This window comes from Branchiostoma lanceolatum, chromosome 9 (assembly GCF_035083965.1).
Source record: "Branchiostoma lanceolatum isolate klBraLanc5 chromosome 9, klBraLanc5.hap2, whole genome shotgun sequence".
Taxonomy (NCBI): Eukaryota; Metazoa; Chordata; class Leptocardii; order Amphioxiformes; family Branchiostomatidae; genus Branchiostoma; species Branchiostoma lanceolatum.
This window is the reverse complement of record NC_089730.1, coordinates 11,750,827-11,776,735: the sequence shown is the minus strand read 5'-3', so window position 1 is coordinate 11,776,735 and position 25,909 is coordinate 11,750,827. Positions and strand designations below refer to the sequence as shown.

Below are 25,909 nucleotides of genomic sequence, written 5' to 3'. Positions count from 1 at the left end.
ATATGATAGAAAGAGATAGTTTAGATAACTCGACTGGTTTGTGAATACTATATTAACGTTAACGATTAATGAAAATTATATTGTTAAAATAATCTGGTCACATGCCTTCAACAAGTCGTACATAAGGTCTGTACCTGTATCCGATCTTCATACGAAAATTAAGGAATGACTAAACAAAATATTTCATGAATTGTTTCATCATTTTTGTATAGGGTATGAACCTTAGCCTTGGCTATCATAACTCAACATAATTTCTATGACTTCGCTGACAAATTTTGGATTACATCAGCTGATTTTAGCATTTGTAATGAAAGTCAATAGCCCATGAAAATTCCATGTCTTTGCTCAATAGATTTTGTGATGCGATGTAGCGAGCAAAGGTCAGCACCAGAATGATGTATCAGGGAAACATGCCACCTTGATTCTCCACCAATCCGGAAGCTCTTACAACTGGTGCAACAACACTAGGTATTTCGGGGAATTTGGAGAGGAAAACATTATAAACTGGCATAAATTTGGACAACAGCCCAATCACTATCGCCAGGGTAACTAGCAGCTGGGTGATATTTATTTCTAGCTCGATATTTTTGGAGTAAAGCAGGGAAAACCGACCTCAAACGAGGGAAAGTCCCGTTTCCACACTTACCTTCCGCCATCTTGGTTTTACTGGTTGTAAGCATAACAATACAAGGGGAGAACCAATTTTATTTGGAAATTTTTAGATTACTGAAGCAATTCAAAAGCAAAAAAAAAAATCAGACACAAATCAATTAGAAAAAATATTCTTGCTACATGGCATAGCGGTATAAATCGCGATAGTAAATATATTTTAATCTGAAGTAAAGATATTATTCTCCCTTTGTCCAAATTGAACTAGTCTAGACTATTATAAACTGTTCGTCAGACTGGGGAATAATCATAAATCTTATATCTAAGTTCTGCATAAATACCAAGAAATCTAGTCATAACATCTTTTTTATTAAATACTATTAGAAATAAAAGCAAGATTCTATGTTCGTTAAGAAGTTAAATAGATTTAAACATTAATATTATTTACTAGTTTAAGAATATATCCCCCATGTGAAATAATGGTACAGACCACTTTTCTCACGTTTCTGTTGGAGTGCACTAGTGCGCCTGCGCGGATCTCTTGACAACAGCGTAAACGATTCCAACAAAGGGGTGGATTACTTTTCAGATTTGCAAAACTTTGCAAAAACAAGGATTTTGAGACAAACAAGAGACAACAGTGGAAGTTAGAATATCAAGACTAAGGCCAGGTGCAAGCTGAGGAGTTAGAACCCTCGTAGTGGACTTCAGAAGGCGAGAAAAGCGGTAAACTTGCAGTGAAAGGACTTTCTAGAAACCGGACATATCAACAGGTGAGACGACTGTGTTGTGGTAGGCAATATACGTTTTCTTCTCTCTCACAAATCCAACACATATTATCGCTCTGGTTAGGAAAGATCTTGGACAAACGGTAGGATACGAATTTTCCTGTGTAAGGTCTTTATTCTGGGGTCCTGTTCCGGTGTGTGCACGCACACGACAACAGTGTCAACACCCCAATAAAGTGTGAATGGTTGATAGATGGACACTGATGCCATGTCACGCCACATATGTCCGCCTGAACAAATTCTCTTACCTGATTTCATCACGAATGATGTGATTCTGTCTGCCTGGATCCCGGCATTCTGTTTATGAGCAAATCTTGGAGAACACAACTTTGTTGTCACAGTGGGGGTATTTGAATTCCTCAATTAATTTCTTTTTTTATAGTCCTGGTTACTGTTAGCCGTGGCGACTCTTTAATCGGGTATATTTTAGAGTATGTCTAAAGACTCTTTTACATTACCTTAAAAGAGTCTTTAGACATACAGCAAAATATACCCGATTAAAGAGTCGACACGGCTAGGTTACTGTGCATCCCATTTAACATTGCTGTTTTTGCAATATGTTCTATTTATGTTATGTGTATTTTGTCTTTACTTTTCCCATTGTCATTTGAGTCATTCCACTAGCTTGCATAGCATAATTTTCTGACTGATGCAATTTATTTGTTTATTTATGGGAATTATCGTGTTGAGCATTTATTAAAGGTCTGTGTGGATACATCATTTCAATATTATCATTAAATGTTAAAACTAGGGGGGTATGACCATTGAAATTAATTAGTCAAACTAATTCATGATGTATTATTCCTTAAATTGTGTAGTTCATGAATGAGGAATTTTTGCATACAACTTTCAGAATTCTAACTTCTTCCTTTGAGCTAACAATTTTTAGCGTGCTCCATCTTAATTGTATACCTTTGGTTTGTTCCAGATTGCTCCATGGATCTGAGGAGACCTTAACGGCGCAGTTAGCCCGAGTGTCCGTACATTTTGTACATAATGGCTGCAGCGGTGTCGCCTGCCTCGCGTCCGGAGCTAGCGGCACACCCCGTCCCCAGCCCGCCCGCAACACCCAAGGCCTCCCCTGCAGGCTCCGCCAGGAAGGCTGGGAAAGGGAAGGAAATTGTCGAACAAGGTAACCACTTTAAATGAATCCTGTAGATTTACAAATGTAACTTAAGTTAAGTACGAAGGTAATGGGTCTAAATTTTGTGAGGCCTATCGTCCTTTGAAAATACTTTTGAATTATTTTGAAAGATGTAGGATTCTATCTCAACTAGTTTGGAAGGCTCTATCTTTTAAATTATTGCAATTTACATATTACAATACCATACAAGAAGATTTCAGAACCTTTATTGCTATGGGGTAGGAAAAATTACACCCGGACTAACCAGGATACATCTCTCTGAATAGGGTACAATGAATAATTGATGATATTTCCATTGATATTGTGGCTAGTTTTAATGGGCCTCATTAAGAATGCATACTGTAATAACCACAGGCTATTATAGTAGTATAGCAATCCTTGTTTTGTACCGTTACATGGGCTTGACTAGTATGAAACTTGGAAACAGAACAATTTCATCAAAATGGGTAATCCTGTATTTGTGGATACCATAAAATTCCTCGTTTTAGCGACACAGAAAAGTTGAACTTGACTATATATAACATTCTGTGTCTTTCCCCCTGTCCAGGTGGTTCACCCCTGCCTGACCTCCGCACCAGTGACATGGCGGTGGACCGTACCAAACCCCTCCCCACCTCCCTGCAGAGTGACTTCATCCCAGAGGACCTCCTGTTCGCCCTGACCCAACCCCCTCCCCTCAAGGCCAAGGACAACCTCCTCCCCCCCTCCAGGACTAAGACCCAGGCCGTGGTGCCTGCTGGCAGGGAGGCATGGAAAGAGGTGATCATTTCTGGCACAGCTTGGAATTAAGATTTCATCTACATGTAATAGGCATTTAATTAGGGTTGGCAAATATGAAAAGCTTAGGAAAGAGAAATCTGGAAAATTTTCCCATTTTATCATCTGTTCCGTTTGATGATTTTCACTGTATTATTATGTTGTATTGTGGTAGTGAATAATCATCATCGTCACTGCTTATTGTGTCACTGAAGGAGGTTTATAACTCTGATATTCCCTTGTTCCAGCCAACCCCACCCCGTCGTCCTGACAATGTGTGGAACTTCTCCAGGAGAAGTCGATACAAACATCTGACAGACAACACTATCTGTACTTGTGGGGCTGGCAAGTGAGTACAAGTGATGTTATAAACAAACTACAGATAGTTATTTGACCATTACTTGACCATTAATTCATAGTCTTACGTACATCTTATGTACATCATTTTTCATAGATTTCCATAAAGTTTCATAATTTTTTCTCAGATGAATTTAGACTTCATACACTTCTTCATTCTTGTCCAGGTCATTGTCAACAGAGTTGACAAAATTTTTTGTGAAGTGTCTCCTAGTGACCTATCCAGGTACTGCTCCCCTCATGACAAAAATTGCTGTTTTTCAGGGATATCTCATTCCTGTATGATGCAGTGACTGCCGCATCGGAGGACAAGGAGCCGACTCCACCAGTTAAAGACAAGTACGACAGGAGCTTCATCAGGGCAGAAGCCATTAAGGAGGTGGACAAGGTAGGTCATTGATTCTTATCTTATGGATTTTTCTGATCCCGTACAGATTTATTTCATTCTGACTTTACACTACAGTTGTAACACAGGTTTATACATGTATACCAAGTTGTGCTGATTTTTTTGTGGTACATTTTGATAGAGTAAGTCTCACTTTATGATATATTAAGACCTATTCATCCCTTTCCTTACAGAATATTGCATTACCAGACTCTCTCATCCCAGACGAGTACCATATCGTCAAGTCCAAAGGAGTGATGGGCTTGGAGTATCACGACGAGTACGTTTTATGGTCTTCTGAATTGATTGTGTTGTCATTTTGAGCTCCTTTTGAACTTGATCTGAAAGGGTAAGAGCTTTCATGATTTTGTCCGAGAGATACTTACTCATTTGTTGATTTATGTTGAAATGTTAGGATGACCAAATCCTTCTTCTCTCTTGCAGTAAATTCACCACAGATAAAAACGACCATGAAAAACATTTAACAATGTTTCCTTCACTGTGAGTATGGATTCATATTTCTTGTATTATCTACTGCTATCGTTTTCATTTTGTGTCCTGTGTACATTGTATTTGAGTTTAGACAATGATCATATACCATGTAAGATTATGTGAATGCATATTCTTAATTCTGATTGGTTCTTAGGAGACCAAGTGGCCGTTACGAAGTCGTCCACCTGCAGAAGGTGATGGACGACATGTTGAACAAGGTTGGGGTCGAGGACGATGAGTTAGAGGTCAAAGGACCAACTCAGGTACATTTTGTACTTAATCTACATCTATCTCTGCATTCAGAACCATGGGGTTGCCAGCCAACTAGACTTGTGCTATAAGGATCCATGTTGCAGCGTAAGCTCTGAATCATAAGTTCTAAATGTCGGTGATTAAGAAATGGCAACAATGCCCCAATCAAAACAGAATTCCAGCATGGCAGCATTTCCACATCGACTGAGGTCTACATGGATACGAGAAAACGTAATCATGCTCTGACTTGATTTGTTTAATTTCTACATGTAAGTTAGAACTTGTTTGAACCTGTTTTCTTCTGATTCCGTTTACAGATGCACAACCTCCTCGAACTGATCAGGAAGGAACAGAAAATTTACAACATCATCTTCCACGAACTCATCAGACAGGTGAGATCCTTATCATCTTATTTCATCTAGCTACAGTAACTGTGTTTGGAATGTGCATTTGAATAGTAATATGTATATGGACTATTTATGACTAGAGTGGTTATCTTTTAGCACAATGAAGTGGCCTTTTGGCTGCTCAGTCTCTGTTAGTTACTGGGTTAGGCAGCAGGAAGAAGGTTTCAAGAAAGTAAGTTGAACAGTTATGATTTTTTTGCAGTGTAACTTTTTAACCTTCTCAGTGCTGCCTAAACCCATAACCAATATAGATTTGGTTCAAATGGCTACCTTAGCAGGCTGAAGGTTAAATGAGCATGGTACTATGAGTGTGTTTGTTTGGGAGGTTAACTTGTATACAAAGGTGCGCAAGCACCTGTTTTGCCCTCCCCTTCACTTTTGTGATAAATCAAATCAAAATAAACAAATAAACAAATAATGTTTCCGGTTATTGAGCATATTGATATGATGTTGATCTATGTTTCAGGTTAGCGTGGAGTGTTCGGAGCGCGGCGAGATCCTGTCCAACCTGAGGCAGCGATACGCCACTCTGCTGGACAAGGTCCCGCGCCAGGTGAAGAGTCTTCATGCGGAGGTCATGGCACAACGGGCGCTAGACCGCAGACTCACCGAGGAGCTGATGAGATTCAAGGGTTCTATCACATCTCTCACAAGGTGTGTGTGTGTGTGTGTGTGTGTGTGTGTGTGTGTGAGTGTGTGTGTATGTGTGTGAGTGTGTGTGAGTGTGTGTGTGTGTGTGTGTGTGTGTGAGTGTGTGTATTGTATGTGTGTATGTGTGTGAGTGTGTGTGTGAGTGTGTGCGTGTGTGTGTTTGTGTGTGTGTGTGTGTGTGTGTGTGTGTGTGCGTGCGTGTGTGTGTGAGTGTGTGTGTGTGTGTGTATGTGCGTGTGCGTGTGTGCGAATCTACAGACTAAGAACAGTCAAACCTGTACAAGTGATCACTTGTACATAAGGACCACCTGGCCAATGTGACCACAATTTTTCCTCATTGATACAAGCCTGAAAAATGGTGTCCATAGTGACCACCTGTTCACATAGACCAGATGTTATTCGTCCCGAGTGGTCATCTTGGGCAGGTTTGGAATATTCTTATTGTCTAACTCTTGGATGACTGTCAGGTCTCTCTACAGTATTCAAAGTAGTGTTTGGTGACATGAACGTTTATTTTCATTTTCCGCACCTCCAGCGAACTAGCTGATGTGCGTGAACACGACAGACAGGTGACCAGAGAGGCTCAACAGGCACAGGAGGATGTAAGTATAGTAGTTCTCTTTTCAAAAAATAATTTATATGGATTGAAAAGTCCTCTCTGCTTACCTTTAATTTACCTTTAATGTAATCAAACAAGCGGTTTATAAGACTGAAACACAAAGCAGATAATCTAACTTCCTTTCATCAATTTGTGTCTTGCAGCATGATTTCTGCTTTTGATCCTATTATGTCATAAGATTTTGAGTTGGGCTAAGAATTTTGTCCTTGTTTGTTCCCAGTTGGCCATTGCCCTGACAGAGTCGGAGAAGAACGCCAGCCTGCTGTCGGAGTACCACGACTTGTACGAGCTGCAGCGGCGCCGGCTGGAGACACACGTCATCCAGCTGTCCGAAGAGCGAGAGCTGTGGAGCACGGCGGCCTACAACCTGGCTCTAAAGGCACGCTTCCTTCTTTTGTTTGAAAGCCTCACTGAACTATATAAAACTAGTGTACAGAGTCTAATAGAATATATTCTGGTACATGTGTAAAGACGTTTTTTGGAATGAAAACATTTGCAAATTTTGTCTTACCTAAAATGTAAGAGCTTGGAATGAAATTTTACCTTAAGACTTGGCCCATAAAGTCAGCTTATATTGTTGCAGCAAATAATATCCTGGCTTATAGATTGATTTTGATCCTCAAGATTAGCAAGTGGATATCTGGACTGCTGGAATGATATTTGTTGTCTAGATTAATTTTTGTGTTTGACTTGTACAGGTGATAGAGCTGAACTCCCTCAGTACTGCCCGTCGGCTGTACATCAGTGAGAAGGCCTGGTGCAAACTGACCAGTCACTTCACTATCCTGCTGGGGGACAAGGACACTGAGGAGCTAGCTAAGTAAGACTCCATTTTTCGATATGCTGGGTTATTCTTTTTCAGCATCCAAATATTTGTTGTACTACTACTACTTCTACTACTACTGACACTCTGTTGCTCTTATATGAAATTTACCATATTGCTTAAGGTTCAAAACCTCTTACTATGTGAAATGTTTCTGCTGCATAATGATGTTCATGTGACGTTCCGAGATTGTCAGGCAAAATCCAATGTATAAAACATTTTGTGGTGCTGTCTTTTTGAAATGTAAAAATTTACTCTTACTATAAATGAGAGTTGTAGAAAAAAAGAGTTAACAATATTTTTGTTTAGAAAAAAGCTGGTAATTGTCTTCTGCATCCTCTTGATCGATAGTCTGACTGTTGACTGTAGGTGTTAGGAAGCCTGACCACCTACAGTCAATAGTCCGCCTGATCATGACAACAAGGGATGCAGAGACAAGTACACCTGTCCTGCACTGCAGGTTGGTACAGTTTGTACGTCATGTAATTACAACCCTCTCCTCCCTGTGGCTGTAGAATCCAGCACCATGTTGAGACGTGGCGAGACCTCGTCTCCAAGTTCAACCTCCAGATCAGTGCAGGGGACCAGAGCTTAAGGCAGAAGTTCAACAACATGAAGGAAAGACTGAATGACTGGTCCTCAGAAATTGGCAAATTTGTTGGGTAAGACATTGTGTCTTTTTCCAGTGTAACAAAAGTGATCTGTACTCAGAAAATATGTACGGGTTCATTGTTTCTGTGCCCTGAAAGATATTTATTGCTTTACTGGTGAGATATTTTTCTCTGCTGTGTAACGGACCTGTGTTGTACAAAGCATTGACTCTGTCCTACCTGTCCTGTCCAGTGAGACTGCCACCACCAGTGCCACCAGCTACGGCAAGCTGCCCGGTCCTGAGCTGGTCAAACAGCTGTACGATGACATCGCTATCTGGGAGGATGTAAGTCTTAATTATGTCTACAATTATTAGTAAGTGTATGTGGAAGGTAACCTGTCGATGTTCTTCTAGTCAGCTGCTATTTCATTTTTCTTCTTTATCTTTTATGGTCATCTATTTTGCTCGGTAAATAGGGTATAGTTGGTACATAAATGGAAATGTTTGCAGGAGACCATCTCCCGGGTTACCATGACTACATGATGTAATCTTCCCTCCCTCCCCACAGGTGATCAGTACAGAGATGGAAACGTTTGCAGGAGACCATCTCCTGGGGTTCCAGGACCAGCTGGCAGCCATGAACAAACACATGGAGGGTTGGACCGACGCCTCGCTGAAGGTCTTCAACAGACATCACACTGAGGACGGGTCCAACTACCCCGACCACGAGAAGATGATCAAACTAAATGAGGTAAACATGACATATTTTATTGTGAGGTATTTTTGTTGCCATATAAGCATTTGTGGCTAAGTATTAAATCTATGTAACAACTGCTAGAAAAGATTTGTGCTTAGTGTGAAATCTGCCATAATATGTAAAGATTTTAGACGTATGAATGAACAAAAATGCAGCGGCACAGATAAGACACTAAAATTTGGGCACTGTCTCCAATGACTAAATCATAGATTTTGTACATTGTGGTTGATATAATATATCCTGTCAGTATCCAAATATTAAGGCCGAGTCTTTTGAAGATAAATACACACTCTAACATGTGTATGGTTTCCTTCTTTGTGTTTCAGGAAGTGGAGATTCTTGTCAAGCAGTATAACATCAGGGTGATGGGAGAAAATGGTAAGTCAATGATAACGGTAAGGTAATGAGTTGAACCTTGCTCCCACCAGAGGCTTTACAGATTTTAAGATAAGACTTTAACAGAGTTGAAATATTTGTAGCAGTATGATAATTTGTTTGAAATTTGGTTCTGTGACCAGTATGGATCAATCGTCATCACCATCTTTTTTATGAGGAATTATTCCGCATATCATCAATCATCAAACAGTTACATTTGAATGCATGAGCATATGTTCATGATGCATTCATCTCAAAATCAATCTCACAGTTAGATACATATTTTTCATCCCTCCAGGTGTTGCTAAGGAGATGATAATGCTGCAGAACGGCTACGAGACGTGGCACACCAAGCTGGGGAATGTTGGGAAGGGCGCGACCCTGTCGGACAACGACTGGTACCGCCTGTACGAGCAGTTCGACACGTGGATCACGCAGGTGGGCAACATCGTCCAGCTGGTGGGCACGACCCAGAGGGAGGAGGATCGCGAGGCAGGAAAGCCTCACACCGGGTAAGGGGTTCCACAAGGTACCATTGTGGGGCCTTGCGACACTCTTAGCATACTTAAGGTTAAAGGCAAACTGTGTTTTGTTCGAAGAGGCTCTGAGTCAAGTTATAGGTTGCTGCAGTGCATTAGTACTTGATTGATTCTACTGAATGTAAAATCTATGTCTTGAAAGACACCATGTAGTAGTAGTAGTAGTAAACCTTTATTACTAAGTCTCTCTTTATTATTAAGTCTCTCATGTACATTTTATTGGCTGAACCTTGTTAATTGATTGATTTCTATCACTGCTGTGTTCCCAGTGTTACTATCGAGGCAGTGGTTAAGAACGTCCACATGTGGCTGTCTTCCACCATGAACGGGATCAACAGTGAAGACTCTAAACTTGCTGAGCAGGTATGACAAGACTTCACAATTGTCATTCACACTGTGAATCACAGCTTTTTCTTAATCAGATATTACATTTAATAACAAAAGAATCAACATGTTTTGTGATTTTTCTATGACCATATATGATCAACGTCTTTTTCAGTACAAATAGCAATAGATTTTTTCAAAGTTGTTTTTTATCTCCTTTGCGGCCAGTGTGATGCAATCATTGTTGGTTGCCATGACAACAATGATTGTGGGACTCAAACAGAACCAGGAGGACAGAAGGTAGTCTCAGATTCAGCCACCAACAACACCAGAACTTCACTCTCAGTATACTTAGCAATGTTTACGCAAGCCAAGTGCCACCATTGCACACTGCATACTACTAGGAGTTCACTCATTGAAGAAACTCAGGGACTAGCTGGTGTGCTTTTAGTTGGGTTTTTAATACATGCACCTTTTTGTAGCCTTTTTTATCAGCAAGGATGTACATGTACATGTAGGTGTAGAATCAATGCACCTTCTTTGCAGCCCCCATAGTCATGAATCTCTTCACCTTCTCCCAATTGCAAGCCAGGCTATTTAAGAAGTGAAAAGCACAGGACAAAGAAGAGAAGAAAGTAGTCAACTGGAAACTTCAATGAGAAAGTATTGTGTAGATTTTATATGCTATTTCCCTAGTTACTGTAATACTTTCAAAGTAAAGTGCTTACCAACAATCTCGCTTCAGGTCATTTCAACTTGAGAAGGATCAGAGGACAGATGAAAAGCTTGTTGATAAGTGCTGTATTTTGTGTTCAGAAATAGCGCATGAAATCTCTACAATGTTTAACTGTCACAGATGAACTTTCGTTTGAGAATGTCTTGTGTTGAGATGTATTCTGTTAACAGGTAGCCAAGCTACACACCAGTATGGTCCACTGGATGGTCCAGCTGCTGCTGAAGCTGGCCCCTGACCACTCCCCCAAGGTCACGGCGGCCCCTGACCACACCCCCAAGGTCACGGCCAGCCTGCAGGGCGTTTCCACTGCCAAGGAGCTGCAGGAGACAGCCAGAGAGCTGTTCGACAAGCTGGCCAAGTTCTCCAAGTACATCGTACAGTAAGTAACTTGTACTTTAACCTATACATTGCATAAAGGTTTTACTTTTAGTTGTCACTCAAACTGTTTTGATCCATACTTATGTTAAGAAACCTCTTGGCACAGTCAGTAGCTATAGAAAGGTAGCATCAAGAATATACAAAATGTTTGGTTAATTCAGTGCAAAATAATCCTAATTGCTATTAAAGTTATACTTCTAAATCACAGAAATATTTCAGTCCTTTCTCTTTTCTTCCAAACATCAGACCAATGTAATGGTAAAACACATGTTGCAAAGGGTGGGCCCAGGTTTGTTTCTACATTCAATAGCTTAGCTAAATTGATAGCTTTGTGATGTATTGTTGTCTTATACATTGATGCTTTGTAACATTGCTTATACTACACAACTTGTAGACTTTCCATGATTAGCTCTGTCATAAAAAACAATGCCATGTACCTACCACCCTGACCTGCTGTGTGCTGACCAGTGTTTGCCCCCCTCCCACAGATGTTGTCAGGGCATCGTGATGGACCTGATGCAGGAGAAGGTGGATGCAGGGGAGGAGGATGCTGATCACGAGTTCAGGGAACTCAAGAGAGTCAAGGTCAGATCAGCACTACTTTTCTGCCTTTAAGTGTAACACAATAGTTTTTTGTACTGTAAGTAATTTTGATGTTTGATTCACTCACACCGGGATGGACCCCTACTCTTTTCGATAAATGTGATGAGCTCTTAAACATACCTGTGGTGTTTGTTTCCTCAAACACTGGACCTCTGGCTTTACATCTCATCTGAGAGGATGTCCTTAACCTAAGCGACATGTAGGTACTTGATTTTACCTGAGTAGAGTGAGATGTAAAGTGCCTTTCCCAAAGGCACAACATTGGGCCTGCTAGATATTCAAATCCAGGATTTAGATTCTAAGTCAGCAACCCTAACCACAAGACCACTTTGCAACCTTAAAGTCATTGGACCGTTTTCTTCCCATCACAGTCAGAGAGTCAGGAGTGGATCAGAACAGCAAAGCTGCTGTTGAACGAGCTGCTGGGGGAAGACAGCGAGTTCAAGTTCGAGAACCTGGAACTACCCAAGGACGACGGTCCGGGGGCATCTGTGCCCCCTTCCAGAGATGGACGCTCCCTCCCCCCCACCAGGGAAGGCCATGGTTTGTCCCTCCCACCTACCAGAGAGGGGGAGTCCAGACTCACACCAGGTATGCACAATCATACCGATATGATAGGGTGGTTTCTTTATCATTATACTTTGCACTACAAGTTTTGTGGTGTTGAATGGCCTTTGGTTGGGGAGGTAAAAGGCAATGGAAGGAGAGGAATGATACACGCTCCACCTTTCAATACCGTACCCCAGACGCAGTGGATGACAACCCACTATCCCAATGGTTATGGGACTACCTTTACCTTTACTTGTTTTACTTCAATACCTCAATCAATAACATGGGGGTTAACAAAATGTGAGAATAGTTGTAATTAAACTGAAAAGGAGAATGACCGCATTCAAACCCTATCTGACCCCTTCCAACTTTTCCATGGAACAGTATTTAGTGGTGGATGGCCACTCCTATGAATATGGCATGTTGTAAAGTGTAGTTTCTCTCAGTATGTATTCAGTGCACACTCTATGTACTGACTGTACTGCAAGGTGATGTGTGTAGTAAGAAGTAAGAAGATTCCTTGGATTGATTTCTGTAATTGATTGATTGGCAGACCAAAGATAGATCAGTTTATTCTCGTTTTTCAGGGGAGACACCTTCCACAGCTATCCCAGGATCCCCTGCAGATGGAGATGTGAAGAAGGAGGAGGAGGAGGAGACCAAGGTGATCATCAGATTATGTAACCGTAAAATGTCTCTTTTGTCAATGATAGACAATATTACAACAATGACTGTTGCTTCTTACCCATCTTAAAAAAATGCCAATAAGCCGGAAAAGAATTTCAAAGAAACATCTTACTAATCTATGTAGCATGTAATTTACAATGGTACATGTACTCCCAAGGACCTGTAGATGTTGTACACATTTGCTCACTTGTTTGTTGAGAAGAGATGGGTGATAACTAATTTGTGTTAACCCATCCTCTGCAGTCTGGAGAGGGGCAGGAGTCAGGTGAAGAGAAGAAGCCAGAGGAGGACACAACACAGATGCAAGTCATAGGTCACGATGACAACGTTCACCCACAATCCCTTGAGGACAAACCCAAGGAGCCAGTGGTATGCAATCTAAGGACTTAAAACTCAAATACCATTATTGATTTATGGCTGTAACTGGTCCTGTATCTTTTATTGATCATCGAGTGTATTTTAGCAAATTTTCTGCATGCTGTTCAAACCTAATCAGTTTGTAAAGTTTAGAAAGTTATCGTTTGGAAAAAAAAAATCTTTCCTCAAAGCAATTTCAATTGATAATCTGACGAAATGTATGGTACATTTGTTACATGATGTTTCTTGAAATCAAAGCCATGTCGGACATTTCTGTTACAATAGTGTCAGATATTCTCTGCATATAAAGCAATATCCTATTTTAAAAACTGATGAAGGATTTTTGTTCCCTTCTGTTGCAGGGAGAAGGCATCACTGTGTCCAGACCAGACACCCCACAGACAAAGAAGGCTTACGAGGCTTTGGCTGCTGTTGATGCATTACAGAAACAATTGCTGTATGTTGTATTGTGTCTTTCTGTGAATGATTTGATGCTTATTACATGTTTTTGGGAGGTTCTTTAAGTCAAGCCTTTTCCTTTCTGGTTACTGCCATTAGACGGACCAGTGGAATGTTTTGTACAGTTAAAAGAAGATTACAGGAGCAGCTCTGAATCTGAAAAGCGTACCTGTATGCTCCTACAACTGAATTCATAAAGTATTAACAGGACGGAATAATTAAAAGGAAGAAGGAAAGAAAGAAGAAAGATGAGAAATACTGCCGGTAGCAAAAGTACATGTGCTGGTACAAAAATGACATAACCAAGAAACTAACTTTGATGAAAATGTGTTCAGAAAATAGAACAGAAAGAAGAGACAGAAGCCACCACAGGATATTTCCAACTTTAACTTAAATGTTGCTAAGAAAGTATAATTTTCTTGTTGCAGGGATACCGAGGAGCGTGCTCAGGTTTCTGAAGAAAAAGTTTCCACCTTGGAGGAGGAGCTGAGGAAGGCCAAGGAGCGGATTCGAGATCTTGAGAGGAAAACGGGCACCCCTGGCCCCACGCCAGATGGGGAAGGGGCGGAGCCAGAGACTCCACGATCCACGGACGACCCCGACGACAGGCCAACAACACCCAGCAGGAAGGAGAAACACAAAAAGAAGCCCCACAAGAAGAAATAGAGAATAATGGTTGCTGTATCTGTAGACTGTCGGATACTGTTATATCTTTGTCATAGCAAGCAATATAACTTTGCTACTGTAACAATTTTTATCATACAGACTTTGGAGGGTTTTCATGTGTGCATGTAAATTTTGATTGTGATGAGCTTTGAGAAGTGAACTTTTACAACTTCAGGAAAGCAATTTTTAGTCAAATCATGTACAGAGAGTTCCAATGTAATACCATTATGAAGTTCTGTATGAATGATATTGAGTGCAGCAAACTGATATTTTTCTCAGTATCAAAACTGTATAGATGTAAAAATAAATGTTGGTTGACCACTCTGCGCCTCTGCAAGAGAAAATGCAGAATGGTGTATGGGAAAATGGTATGTTTTTTTCGAATACAGATACAAATGTTTGTGTGGCTCAACTACAAATGCCTTTGAGGAAATAAATTATTTGTACAACAATGTCTTTTCTGATTGTGGCATGTTCATTTTTGATCAGAATTAGAACCATATCAGTTTTTTGTTTTTTTTCTTCTCCCAAAGTATCTTTCTAACCATAATCTTATAAAAAAGCAAATGAAAGAAATATTCTTTATGATCGAAACTTTATTTTCATATTTCATACAACTGAGCAGCTCACACTGTCAATATATTACACCCAAATATATCACAAACATTCTAGTACAGAATGTATATTGCACATACAAATTTATTAAGTCAAACTTAATACAATTTTTCACTGTTGTTCAGTGCTATCAGTCAATAGTTACATTAAAGTTTTTCTCATATTTCATCAGTTGCATGTTCATTTAAATCATCTAGATGTTGATTCCAATCATCATGTGATGGCACTTTACAAGTGATACAAATAAAAACAGTTTGGTAATAATACAACAGTATACATGACACAATATACAAATATCGATACAACATTGCGCAATGCCTGTGCAAATTCATTCACTCTACTTTAGTTTGACATTCCGTTTCCCTTGTACTGCGATGACATGTGGTGCGGTTGTGCCATGCTATATAGTATATCAAAGGCTGGTGCACAGAAACTGGTATAAATGTTTTACATTACATGTTACGTTACACAACGTTTTCAGATATTTGTGTAGAACCTTCAATGCTGTATATGTGTTCTACCTGATGGTTCAGTATCGCAGGCAGCATTTTGTTCGTTTGCTATGTGGTACTTAACAATTTTGTCCTCAAAACAACAGTCCAGTTTACACGGTCAGCAAAAATAAGAGTTCATAACTCCTTTCCTCGCCTTGTATAACGGCTCAACGCAGGGTAACTGGGGAAATAAAAGTAAAGTATAATACAAAGGGTTGGTGCTTAAATGCACCATTAAAAAATTTCAACATTAGTCCAGGCCAGCTTTGGAAAGCCTCTTGTTATCAGGGCGCCATGATTGCAACGAAGAAGGCCATCGTGACAAGAAAAGCGAAAGCGGCGGTCCCAGCAGCGGTCCCAGTGGCCCGGCAGATCTGGACCATCTCTGGGGGCGGGGACGGTGCCTGCCTCTTAGCGACGTTACCGGTTACGGGCGGGACTGCCGTCACGTTCACCGCCGTGATGTTGTTCCGGGCGGTGGTACGGGACGGCCCGGTAACCTGGTCGGTGGTACGGGACGGCCCGGCCGTCACCTGGCTGTTGGTGGACGTACTGGTACTGGTACCCGCAGCAGTTACTCTGGAAACAATGCCAAATACAAATTCAACGACCAGCAAAAACAACAGCTGGCACAGTAACATGCACTTATTTCTTCACAGCTGAAAGAAAGACTGGGTCAATCGATACCACTTGGCGTTCCATTCTAGCCATGCCATCCTTGTTCTAGTTTCTTAGAAACACCTCTGTTCTTATCGCTATTTTGTAAATACCATTGTTCTTTTCCGTCTCCTCAAACCCTTTGCATGCCACTCTCCTATCATCTCCTTTTTTCGTTCTTCGTTCCCTCCCTTCATAGCTTTTTTACTCACCTTGGATAGTCTCGGTAGAGTTTGTTGTTGTACAGGTAGACGTTGTTGTAACAGACGTGACTCCTGTCACAAGTTCCGCCATTACGGCACAGAAACACAAGCTCGGCGTTCGCGGGGATGGTCACGTTGACTGCTGTCGGGTCCTGTCGGAAGAAAATTTACCAATCACAAATATTTCATAATTTGGTTGAAACATACTTGAGCAAATATTTCAATCACCCGTGAGGTAGTAGATAGACAGTTAAGCAGTTAAGTATGGGACTTAGATCTTATCAATGCAACCAAAACCATCTTGGTAACGATAGATAATTTCCATTCATAGACTCAGGAGTTTTATCGTAAGTTGGTTGCTACATTCAGCACCAAGGACAGTACCCGTGTGGCTGTTACATTCGGGCTGATCGGTTAGCATTGTTTCAAAAGTTTCAAATACATGTACGTTTGAAATTATTTTTTTCGCAGAAGATCTTTTCTTGCGACATTTATATTGATTTGGGTGACAAGACATGCTGTCAAAAGCGTTACCCAACATGGCCACAAACTATTATGTTTTCTTTCGCCCAGTACCACCATTTGAAATTTCCAAAAAAAATACCGAACAAGAAACTGCTTTACCGTAGGCGGGGGTATGACGGTGTCGTTGACAGTGAACCTGACTTCACACTGGCCGGCTCTACAGTTGTCGTTCTGGTAGTACGGCCGGTAGTTGTTGTAACCGTAGTTGTAGTCGTAACGAGGCCCGAAAGAGTTGTGCGCCATCGATCTGTTGGATATAACCGTGTGACTTTCATTTAGGAATAAACATATATATTTGTGTGTGTGTGTGTGTGTGTGTGTGTGTGTGTGTGTGTGTGTGTGTGTGTATGTGTGTGTGTGTGTGTGTGTGTGTGCGCGCGCGGGCGCGCAAATGGGGATCACTACTACCTTGCTAAAACAAACTACATGGCTACTTGACATCCGCGCAAATGGGGATCACTACTACCTTGCTAAAACAAACTACATGGCTACTTGAGATCTGTATATGTACAGAAATAGAAAATGATGAGGCGGCGCGGTGACTCACGTTAGCACATAGCCCCCGTACAGCCCGGCGACCCCGGCTATGGCGGCGGTGGCCACCTGGGACGAGCCCCACCGCTTCCTGGACCGGGTGGACGACGAGCTATCCCAGGACGAGCCAGAGGACCCCCTGTTGTTCCAGGAAGATCCAGAATTCCCCCAAGAGGATCCCCCTGAGTTGCCCCATGAGGATCCCCCTGTGTTGCCCCAGGACGACCACTGATTCTGTTTCGGGTAGGACGAGCCCGAGTTGCTAGAAGAAGAACTCCAGCTCGACCATTGCTTCTGCTTCGGGTAGCTGCTAGAGGCAGACCGCCGACGGCCCAGGCTGAAGCCGCCCCTCCTTCTCGCCGACTCCCCCTCGTGGAGACTGAGGAGGACCAGGAGCGTCAGCAGCAGGGCTGCCTTCATGGCCACGTTCATCGTCATCTGCCTTTCCTGCAGCTGGAACGTGGATGTTTGGTGGTTAACTGTGGTTTGCTCGTGTGTCAACGACAAAGACTCATACATGAAAGCAAGCCCAGAGTTACGTGTTGTTCAGGTCATAAGGGTCAACAGAAATTATCATGGCACACGTTTTAGAGACATGCCAATTAATGTCAGGTTCTAAATGTAAAAAAGGAATTCTCCGAAGCTCTACACAAACTCTTGCCGCCTACGCTGTCGCTTTGTAATACATATAAAATGTATTTGTGACGTACCGCCTGACTAACGCACAAGATTCCGCCTGACCTGTTAGCCTTGCTTGAGGGACCGACTACGATTAAACCCTGCAGTATTTAGTTGTATTAGGCTGTTCTGAGCGACAAATATTGGCGCTGATCATGAATTATTTATCTATGGCCTTTCTTGGAAGTCAGCCGAGAAGCGATAGCTAAACTACGCGAGAGTGAATAAATCGATATAAGACTATGTGTGACTGTCGTGACAAATACCTAGCATGAACATTTTCTATCGATTGTATATTGTAGATGAATCGTGAGTAAAATGTCTCATAAAATAAAATTGACATATTTTTTTATGGGATTGCCCCGATGCATACGCACGAACAATTACATGTCTGCGGATCCTTATTTGTTTTTGAATACGTCGGGTTTTTTTTACACATATTGCTCTTATCGAAAAGCGTATGTAGAAAAAAAACATATCAATGAAACAGACAACACAAAAACTGGCTACGCTATTACACCGAGGAAAAACATTAAATGATGAATTAGATAGATAGACTAGAGTCCCACGGTGAGCAATAGGAAAAATTCTCAGAAGCCATGAAAACAAATGATTCTCTTTTGTTCTACTTTCGAATAGATTATCCTAATCCCGGCCATTTGCTGAAAATCAAGAATCTTTATGGCCTCGGTCAAGAATACACCTCTGATTTCATGTATATACTAATGTCCGAAACGTTACTATTTTAGCTATATAAGTAAAAGTAATTGTCTGGCTCATTGAATGGGTTGCTTCACTGGTTCTACTTTATACTCTGTTATGATCTAACGACTACTTATTATAGAGTCGACAATCACGTTTTCTGATATATAGTAGTTTGCAGTGCATATCAAAACTTGTTATAGACAAAACAAAAACAAAACAACTGAACATCATGGAACTTCTATGACCGCCGCTGTTGACTATTTCATTTTTTTTCGGCAAGGAATCTAGAGTTCCATGATGTGTGGATGAATCGAGGAAGGAACACTTGTTGCTGTGTTTTGAACACAGCCATTAGGATACACAGGCTAACACAGCACTGATTATTATTTGATCGTTTTTTGATAGCCCTCCTTCATCATACGTTTCCTTAGAACAAGGAGGTTGAAATGATTTTAACCTCCTTGCTTAAAATGCGTGTAGAATAAAAGTTTAAGTTGTCGTAGAATATTTGGAGATTAAAAAGGTAATTTGACGTGACATTGGCCTTAACAGGCGCCTTCGGAATCAACGTAATCGAATCCCTGCACTCAGAGTCGTCTGTGTCTGCGTAAATTGCAATTACGTCAAGTTAGTTTATTCATATCGGTGTCAAAACGTCATGGAAAAGTGTAGCTTACTAGTATTATGGCAAACTTCTTTCTTCTTCTTCTTCTTCCATACTGCTAAGCCCAATAGAAATTTGATTATCAGCAGTTTGTGCATACCTATAAAGGTGATCATTGTGAAATATGAAAACGCTGATATGATCGAGATGCAGATATTTTGTGAAGAAAAATGTATGATAAGTCAAGTCGATAGAACTTATCATAAAACCGTATTTAAAAGGCAGCATCACTGGTGAGTTGGTCATCAAGTGAGTGATGATTTCGGCAGCAAGAACGAAAAATACTGAGACATACAAACAAACAAATAACTGAAGAAGAAGAATCTAATTCAACAACATCAATAAATATCTCCGTCTTTTGGCACTATCATGCATAGTGTACTGCTGAAATATTCCTCCCGGGAGACACATTGTCTAGATCCATCGACATCAGTTCTGTACAAATGCAGAATATATGAAGGAACAATGCCTGCTTTACTTGCGCATTGCCTACAACAACGTTGCACACGATTATGTTCTGGATGCAATGCGTTTTTGGTCGAGAAAATAAAAATTGAGGTCGACAGTGGCTTAAATTTTCCAGACTTGTCCCTAAAGATTCTTTATTCTGTCTGTTAACTCCCCAGACATGTCGTGAGTAACATCACACTTTATCTCATGCGATGGTTTTCCCACCTGGCAACGCCTTAGTCACTTAAGGGCATTCATAATTTATCAATAGTAGATTTTGAAACGTTTGAATTTTTAGTACATGTATGAATGTTTAGGTTCGGTTATTATGGGCACAGCTATTCTTTAATGTGAGAAACAAAAACGTATAATAGCAACAATTCTTGTTTCCTGTCCAAATGTATTCAAGTATACACGTAATATAATATACTAGATCAGAATATATTCAAAGCTAAACTGCCAGTGAAGATGACAAAGATTATAACAGTACTATAGCTTATTATAACTACATACCGAATAGCATTGAATGAGTGCTGGGAATATATTGCCATACCATTACGAATCATATTTTCTCTGACATTCTATGACGGTCGCATTAATTTTCATTATCCAGAACGTATCACGCCCTATAGTTTTATCTTTTACGACATATCCATGACGAACCAGCGTACATTCACCCCGCTCTGACGTACATAAGCCGCCAATACTGATTACAATATACATGGCCTCCCTGCTGACTAAAATAGCCTTCCTAGACCCTTGTCAGATTTGCCGTGGCAACGCCAGCCAATGTGTACAGTAAGAGGACAAATTTGTTCACGCAGATATCGCACGTATGTGTACTATGTAATCCGATTTGATACGTCGGAATAGGCAACAATTAAATCAAATCAACGGACGATATTTCGTGAATTTAATTCTGTGCGTCACCAAAACATCACGCAAATTGGAACCAAAATGGTGGCTCACTGCGCTAGTCACGGCAGAGGATGTTATTTCACACCATGAAATTCCACGTACTCCGTATGAAATTACGAAAATTTCAGATAACACCATCACAAATACACGACCGAGAAAAAAAATCAACATATCTTACCTCAATCCGCCTAGTCGTAGATGGGTTGATTGGAGGTTCTGGAAAAATGGGAGCTACCGGAAATACGTCTCACGTGACGCGGGGACAAACCGTTGCTGCTACGGGACGTGGTTGATAGAATCTAAATTGTACATGTAGATGCCATGGATTCATCAACCGAAAGTGTTAGAGGTATTTCCCTTAAATGACGTTACATTGCGTGAAGAGAGCGATGACATATGTACATAAAACGGTTTTTAGGCAGCCGTAACGTTATACTGTTGACATGCATAAGGATCGCTGAAGAGGACATTATATGATTGCAATGTTTTTCTGAAGATTGAAAATCTTTCAACCCAATCGTCGTAGATGTTAACTCAATAGGTGAAAATAGTTATCATTGTAGCTATATCAAACGAATACCAAAATTATAGTGTATGGCAAATTAAAGTGTATAATGACACTACTTCAGCATCATAATATGCAAATAGTGCTCGCAGTGATCACACATGTTTTACAATTACGACAGAGCCTTAAATGTATGTTATCTTCTTATCTCGCGGAAACAACGTTTTTGGGTCAGGCATAATTAACAGGACCGAAAGGTCATGACTTATCAGGTTAATGCATTCATAAATCTTATCTATTGATTGCCTGAAGAACATTTAATCATCCGATTGACATACATGTGGTATTCGCTCAGAACACAACATCAACATATTGGAAAGAGTTAAAGGCTAAATTAGATGGATTTTAATTAGTTAGCAGTAACAATGTCAGGATGGTTTACTTGTATGATGTCATGAATTATTCATATACTTGCACGTAGGTTAATTCCTTTGTATCCCATTGTTTGTTTGCATGTATAGTTGTAGAATACCTTACGAAAGTCGCTGTACTTTTGTTTAGTCAATAAAGCTTGTATAGTCATTCTTGTAGACATACTTACACTAAACAATTCTCGCTAAATTAAGTTCATGATCCCCTGAATTTATAACGTATAGATCTAGTATGATAAAAAAGATTAAGGGCAGTTCCTAATCACAGTAAAGGACAATCACACGATACAGCGTTGTTAATGTAATAGATACAATGATATTGAAAGTTATATAGCATGGGCGCAACTACCCGGTAATCTATGAGTGCAGGAGGCACAATGTTGTGGCCAGGACCAGGATGATGCTGGTGGCAATTGTCGTGATGGTGCCTTTCTGGATCATTCCGCAAGGGGCGCGGTTGCACACAAAAATTGACTCGGGTCTGGGTTGTATGGTTCTGTCGCCCACATGAGTTGCAGTCCAGCTGCAATAGAAAACACACAGATTACAAAATCAAATGTATAACGTTATAATAATAATAATAGTCTTTATTGCATATTCCTGCCCAGAAGGGCTATATGCACAGATGACCACACGTGGTCTGTAAGAAGCATAATGCAAAACATAAATTGATGAAATGCTACATTCTAACATTAAAAACTAAAAAACATACAAACTGTGGGCTATTTCTAAACTAAATGATGATCACCTAGTGGCTTCTTCTCTCTTTTTGAAACATTTGGAAATACTACTTTGTCCATTATATGTTCGTTCTTACATGACATCAGGTATATAAAGTGTCCTGCTTTGACATTTTTTTACATTTCTTGTCTAATTCTATTATCTTAAACAGTAATATAATATATGGAATGTAACCGTACAGAAATTATTATACTTTGCTCAATATCGGTAATCTAGAGGCCAACCTTTATCAACATCTTATGATGAAGAACATGCAGCATCAAACGTGGTTACATGTACCGTGACAACCAATTGAGTTCAAAAATAGAAAAGACTAGCAAATTTGAGGAAGCATTCGACAATCACCATGAATATTCAGACACACAGATTTAACAAGTCGGAAACTTTGGTCTTTGTCAAATGCTCAATGTCTACAAGCGAGCAAACAAACAAACAAAATTACGGGTCCAGGTTGTCCATGATAGTCCTGCCGTCCCGACTGAGGTACTTTGAGCTGCAGCCCGTGTAGTACGTACAGCAGAGCGCACCATCGCGGCACAGGTTGAACTTGGTGGCGTTCACAGGCAGAAACGCGTCATTCTGATGGGAAGAAACGTTAACTTAAATTCATTCTGACGCCCAATCGACTATGTTATGCTACTATAAAGTTTGTTTGTGGCATTGTTTACGGTTCGCGCCGTTGACAAATATAAATGCAGACGTGATATATAGAGTTTGAAAAAACGTATTATAATTTTTTGTTCCCGATGTCAAAACAGGCAAAGATCATCATCAGATGACCAATGCTTTCGGAATCAGAGGACTCCCATCTACATGCATAAAAAAGGTTCGGTTTGTTAATAAATAACCTTCCTCGTGTATTTCTTCTACCTTCAGCAATATCGAATACAAGAAATAATGAACGTTAAGATATCGCTGAAAGTCTAAAAGATATTTTTTGTCAGCTAGAACACTTCTGGTATTGTCGAGGCACACACGACAGTGCGTCAAGAAGAAGCCTACCTACTATTGAGAATGTGGATGACCACTCACCGTCTCGTAGACTGTGTTGTTCAACTTGTACTTCAGGCTACACGTGTACTTCTGACTACAAAATATATTGCAACGGCGTCTGCGCCTGGTGTCATAAAAAGAGAGAAAAAGCAGTTGATTGTCTTGCCGCTTCACTTCTTAACATCCCAAGACTAGTTGTTGACAAATACAGACAAGTACACGTTGATACTGTAGGTGATAATACATAATATTTTGCGATAAAAGCCACAAAGCACGACATTCTTCCCACCTGCTGCTGCTATAAGCGGTGGACTGGTCCAGACTGAACAGACAGAACACTGCCAGAACCAACAGCACCGCGGTCACTGTCTGCCTCATCTCGGCCTTGTACCCCTTCTGTACCGTCATGTGGTAGGACATATGCAGATATCAATAATTCATGTATGACAGTATGTGTCTGGTTTGATTAGCGTCAGGGAACACTGTAGATCTGTTTTCTCTGGTAGTGATAAACCGTTGTGTAAAGTCAAAAGTGCGACACCATCAGGTTCTCGTCATATAACGGTTTTCTGATAGCTGATTTCTTTCATGTTAGAGCCACCTTTCTGTGACCAGAGAGGGTTTCACTAATGTTTTCATAGGCTCATGAATTGAGAAGGATTTTCGGTATTTGTTGGGTTTCTAATTAAATGGAGTCAAAATTCTTCACCTCCTGATCCAACGAATTCTTATCAATGGAAAGCCGAAGTTACACATGTACCCTTAAGTTTATTACGTGGTGTATGTACCAGAAGAAGAGCGTCCTGTGTTTGCAGCATTGCATTTGTGCACAATCGCGAATCAAGGACGATTTCCCTCAGACGCCTGGGTGAGAATGCAACTAGTGCAACTAATGCAACAAAATGTTAAGCAAAACCCGCGAAAATCACCGTCGGGGAGAAAACTACAAAGAGAGAGTCGATTCTGAAGCAAACAACTTGCAAAAAACGTAACATACCTTTGCTATCTATCGTATCTTTGTGCGGAGCTCCAACAGTAACCACCATTCACAGCTGATGTGGCACTATCTTCTCCCGCTAAGCCTTTGATAATGTTCTGAGGACAGTGCATGATTGTACTTTTGCGGGTTTTATTGTGCTTGACCAGTGGTATGGAAAGATATAATATACATCGCATGATAAGTGTGTATTCATCGACAGTACATCAAGGACATTAGCATACACAGGTTGCGTAGCGACCACAACACAACACACTGTCATCATTTTACAAAATTTTCGCCTGACTCACGTATTCCACCCTCAACTCACCTCACCTCTCCCGTATCTAGTCTGTTGGGTTACTGTGAAATTTAAGTTCGCTTGAACTTAATTTTGGCGGAAGGAGGGGATCCGGAAAGGGGTGCTTTGCGCTGTTTTAAGCTCGCGGTTGAAGCAACCGTAGGGACGCAATTGAAGACAGATCACATACAAACATAAAACCACCGTAAATACAAGCCTTTAATATTGTTCTGACACTGAAAAGCGATTTCAAGTTGTCTTTGTAGTAGGGCAGTGGCATGGAAAACATAGACCCACGGCCGTCCAATGTGAGATTGTAATCTTGGAGAGTGCACATAAATGACGTCTGTATGTACATGTCACATAGCGACCGCAACACAAACACACTTCATGTTGAATCACAAACGGGCCCGGGTAGTCCATTGGCAATGTGCTGGTTCGTTAAAGTGAGAGAAAGTGGCTCCGGACCAACATGTACTTATTGTACAAAATGTAGAGTGGTACCGGTCACATTCAAACACACTCGAATCAGACACACCAAGAGCTAGACACACACACACACACACACACACACACACACACACACACACACACACACACTCACACACACACACACACCACACACACACACATACACACGCGCACACACACACACACACACACACACACACACACACACACACACACACACACACACACACACACACACACACACACACCACCCTCACACAGACACCCACACAAGCTCCATTGTCTGTTTAAAGGCAACTCCTTTATTCATGAAATAAAATTTTCTGCACTCCTGTAAAGCATTCATAGAAGCCACTATTGAAGTACATGTACTGTACATTTTTTTCTTATATTAAACATGCACTCTTCACGGCCCTGGTAACATTGTATGTTACAGCGAACCATGAACGCGATTCTACACGAAATATAACAATGGCACTTCCTATAACCACAAACATGTATGATATGGACGCCATGTACCGGCGTACCTGAGCCATTACACAAGATAACTATAAACAGTTACTCAAGCGACTGGGTAGGTTGAAAACGGTCAGACGTATCAGGTAGCATCGACAGGGACTGAGACTACAGTGACTTTATGTAGATAGTCGATGCTACCTGAAATGTCTTTCCGTTTTTCTAAATGTATCGGCTTGCTTGAGTTACCGTTATCTTGTGTATCTTATTACCTAGATATCTAACCT

The 25,909-nt window shown here is 40.8% G+C and overlaps 3 protein-coding genes across 4 annotated transcripts; 1 reads left to right on the top strand and 2 right to left on the bottom strand.

Moving 5' to 3' along the window:
• Positions 1–1,127: 1,127 nt before the first annotated feature.
• LOC136441335 (axonemal dynein light chain domain-containing protein 1-like) lies at positions 1,128–14,757 on the top strand. Its single transcript, XM_066437572.1, has 26 exons — positions 1,128–1,382; positions 2,326–2,529; positions 3,089–3,300; positions 3,546–3,646; positions 3,919–4,042; positions 4,234–4,319; positions 4,484–4,540; positions 4,686–4,794; positions 5,101–5,175; positions 5,657–5,844; positions 6,377–6,443; positions 6,681–6,839; positions 7,159–7,280; positions 7,799–7,945; positions 8,127–8,220; positions 8,444–8,626; positions 8,959–9,010; positions 9,306–9,519; positions 9,816–9,909; positions 10,777–10,985; positions 11,473–11,569; positions 11,959–12,178; positions 12,724–12,800; positions 13,067–13,192; positions 13,543–13,637; positions 14,068–14,757. Exons 2-26 carry the CDS (start codon positions 2,394–2,396, stop codon positions 14,303–14,305), a joined length of 3,282 nt encoding a protein of 1,093 aa, XP_066293669.1. The 5' UTR covers positions 1,128–1,382; positions 2,326–2,393; the 3' UTR covers positions 14,306–14,757.
• Positions 14,758–14,883: 126 nt separating this feature from the next.
• LOC136441332 (probable ATP-dependent RNA helicase ddx17) lies at positions 14,884–21,053 on the bottom strand. Its single transcript, XM_066437569.1, has 5 exons — positions 20,927–21,053; positions 17,347–17,786; positions 16,899–17,046; positions 16,284–16,426; positions 14,884–15,993 (listed from the first exon to the last, which is right to left on the bottom strand). Exons 2-5 carry the CDS (start codon positions 17,769–17,771, stop codon positions 15,699–15,701), a joined length of 1,011 nt encoding a protein of 336 aa, XP_066293666.1. The 5' UTR covers positions 17,772–17,786; positions 20,927–21,053; the 3' UTR covers positions 14,884–15,698.
• A 498-nt stretch (positions 21,054–21,551) lies between these two features.
• LOC136441334 (uncharacterized) lies at positions 21,552–24,540 on the bottom strand. Of its 2 annotated transcripts, none has more exons than XM_066437570.1 (5): positions 24,416–24,540; positions 23,708–23,814; positions 23,458–23,542; positions 22,868–23,004; positions 21,552–22,207 (listed from the first exon to the last, which is right to left on the bottom strand). In XM_066437570.1, the coding sequence occupies exons 2-5, from the start codon at positions 23,794–23,796 to the stop codon at positions 22,042–22,044; spliced, it is 477 nt and encodes a 158-aa protein (XP_066293667.1). In that variant the 5' UTR covers positions 23,797–23,814; positions 24,416–24,540; the 3' UTR covers positions 21,552–22,041. The 2 variants fall into 2 exon arrangements, with proteins under 2 accessions (XP_066293667.1, XP_066293668.1); XM_066437571.1 differs by having other exon boundaries at positions 23,708–23,811; positions 24,416–24,522.
• Positions 24,541–25,909: the final 1,369 nt, after the last annotated feature.

Bases quoted from the DNA above. Each gene is read 5' to 3' on its own strand.
- LOC136441335 (XM_066437572.1), top strand. From the start codon at position 2,394: ATGGCTGCAGCGGTGTCGCCTGCCTCGCGTCCGGAGCTAGCGGCACAC. The intron at 9,520-9,815 runs GTAAGGGGTTCC...CTGTGTTCCCAG, and splicing joins GCAGGAAAGCCTCACACCGG to TGTTACTATCGAGGCAGTGG. The intron at 10,986-11,472 runs GTAAGTAACTTG...CCCCTCCCACAG, and splicing joins TTCTCCAAGTACATCGTACA to ATGTTGTCAGGGCATCGTGA.
- LOC136441332 (XM_066437569.1), bottom strand. From the start codon at position 17,771: ATGACGATGAACGTGGCCATGAAGGCAGCCCTGCTGCTGACGCTCCTG. The intron at 17,047-17,346 runs GTGAGTCACCGC...TATATCCAACAG, and splicing joins TACGGGGGCTATGTGCTAAC to ATCGATGGCGCACAACTCTT. The intron at 16,427-16,898 runs GTAAAGCAGTTT...TTCTTCCGACAG, and splicing joins CCGTCATACCCCCGCCTACG to GACCCGACAGCAGTCAACGT.
- LOC136441334 (XM_066437570.1), bottom strand. From the start codon at position 23,796: ATGAGGCAGACAGTGACCGCGGTGCTGTTGGTTCTGGCAGTGTTCTGT. The intron at 23,543-23,707 runs GTGGGAAGAATG...TTATGACACCAG, and splicing joins ACCGCTTATAGCAGCAGCAG to GCGCAGACGCCGTTGCAATA. The intron at 23,005-23,457 runs GTGAGTGGTCAT...TCTTCCCATCAG, and splicing joins ACAACACAGTCTACGAGACG to AATGACGCGTTTCTGCCTGT.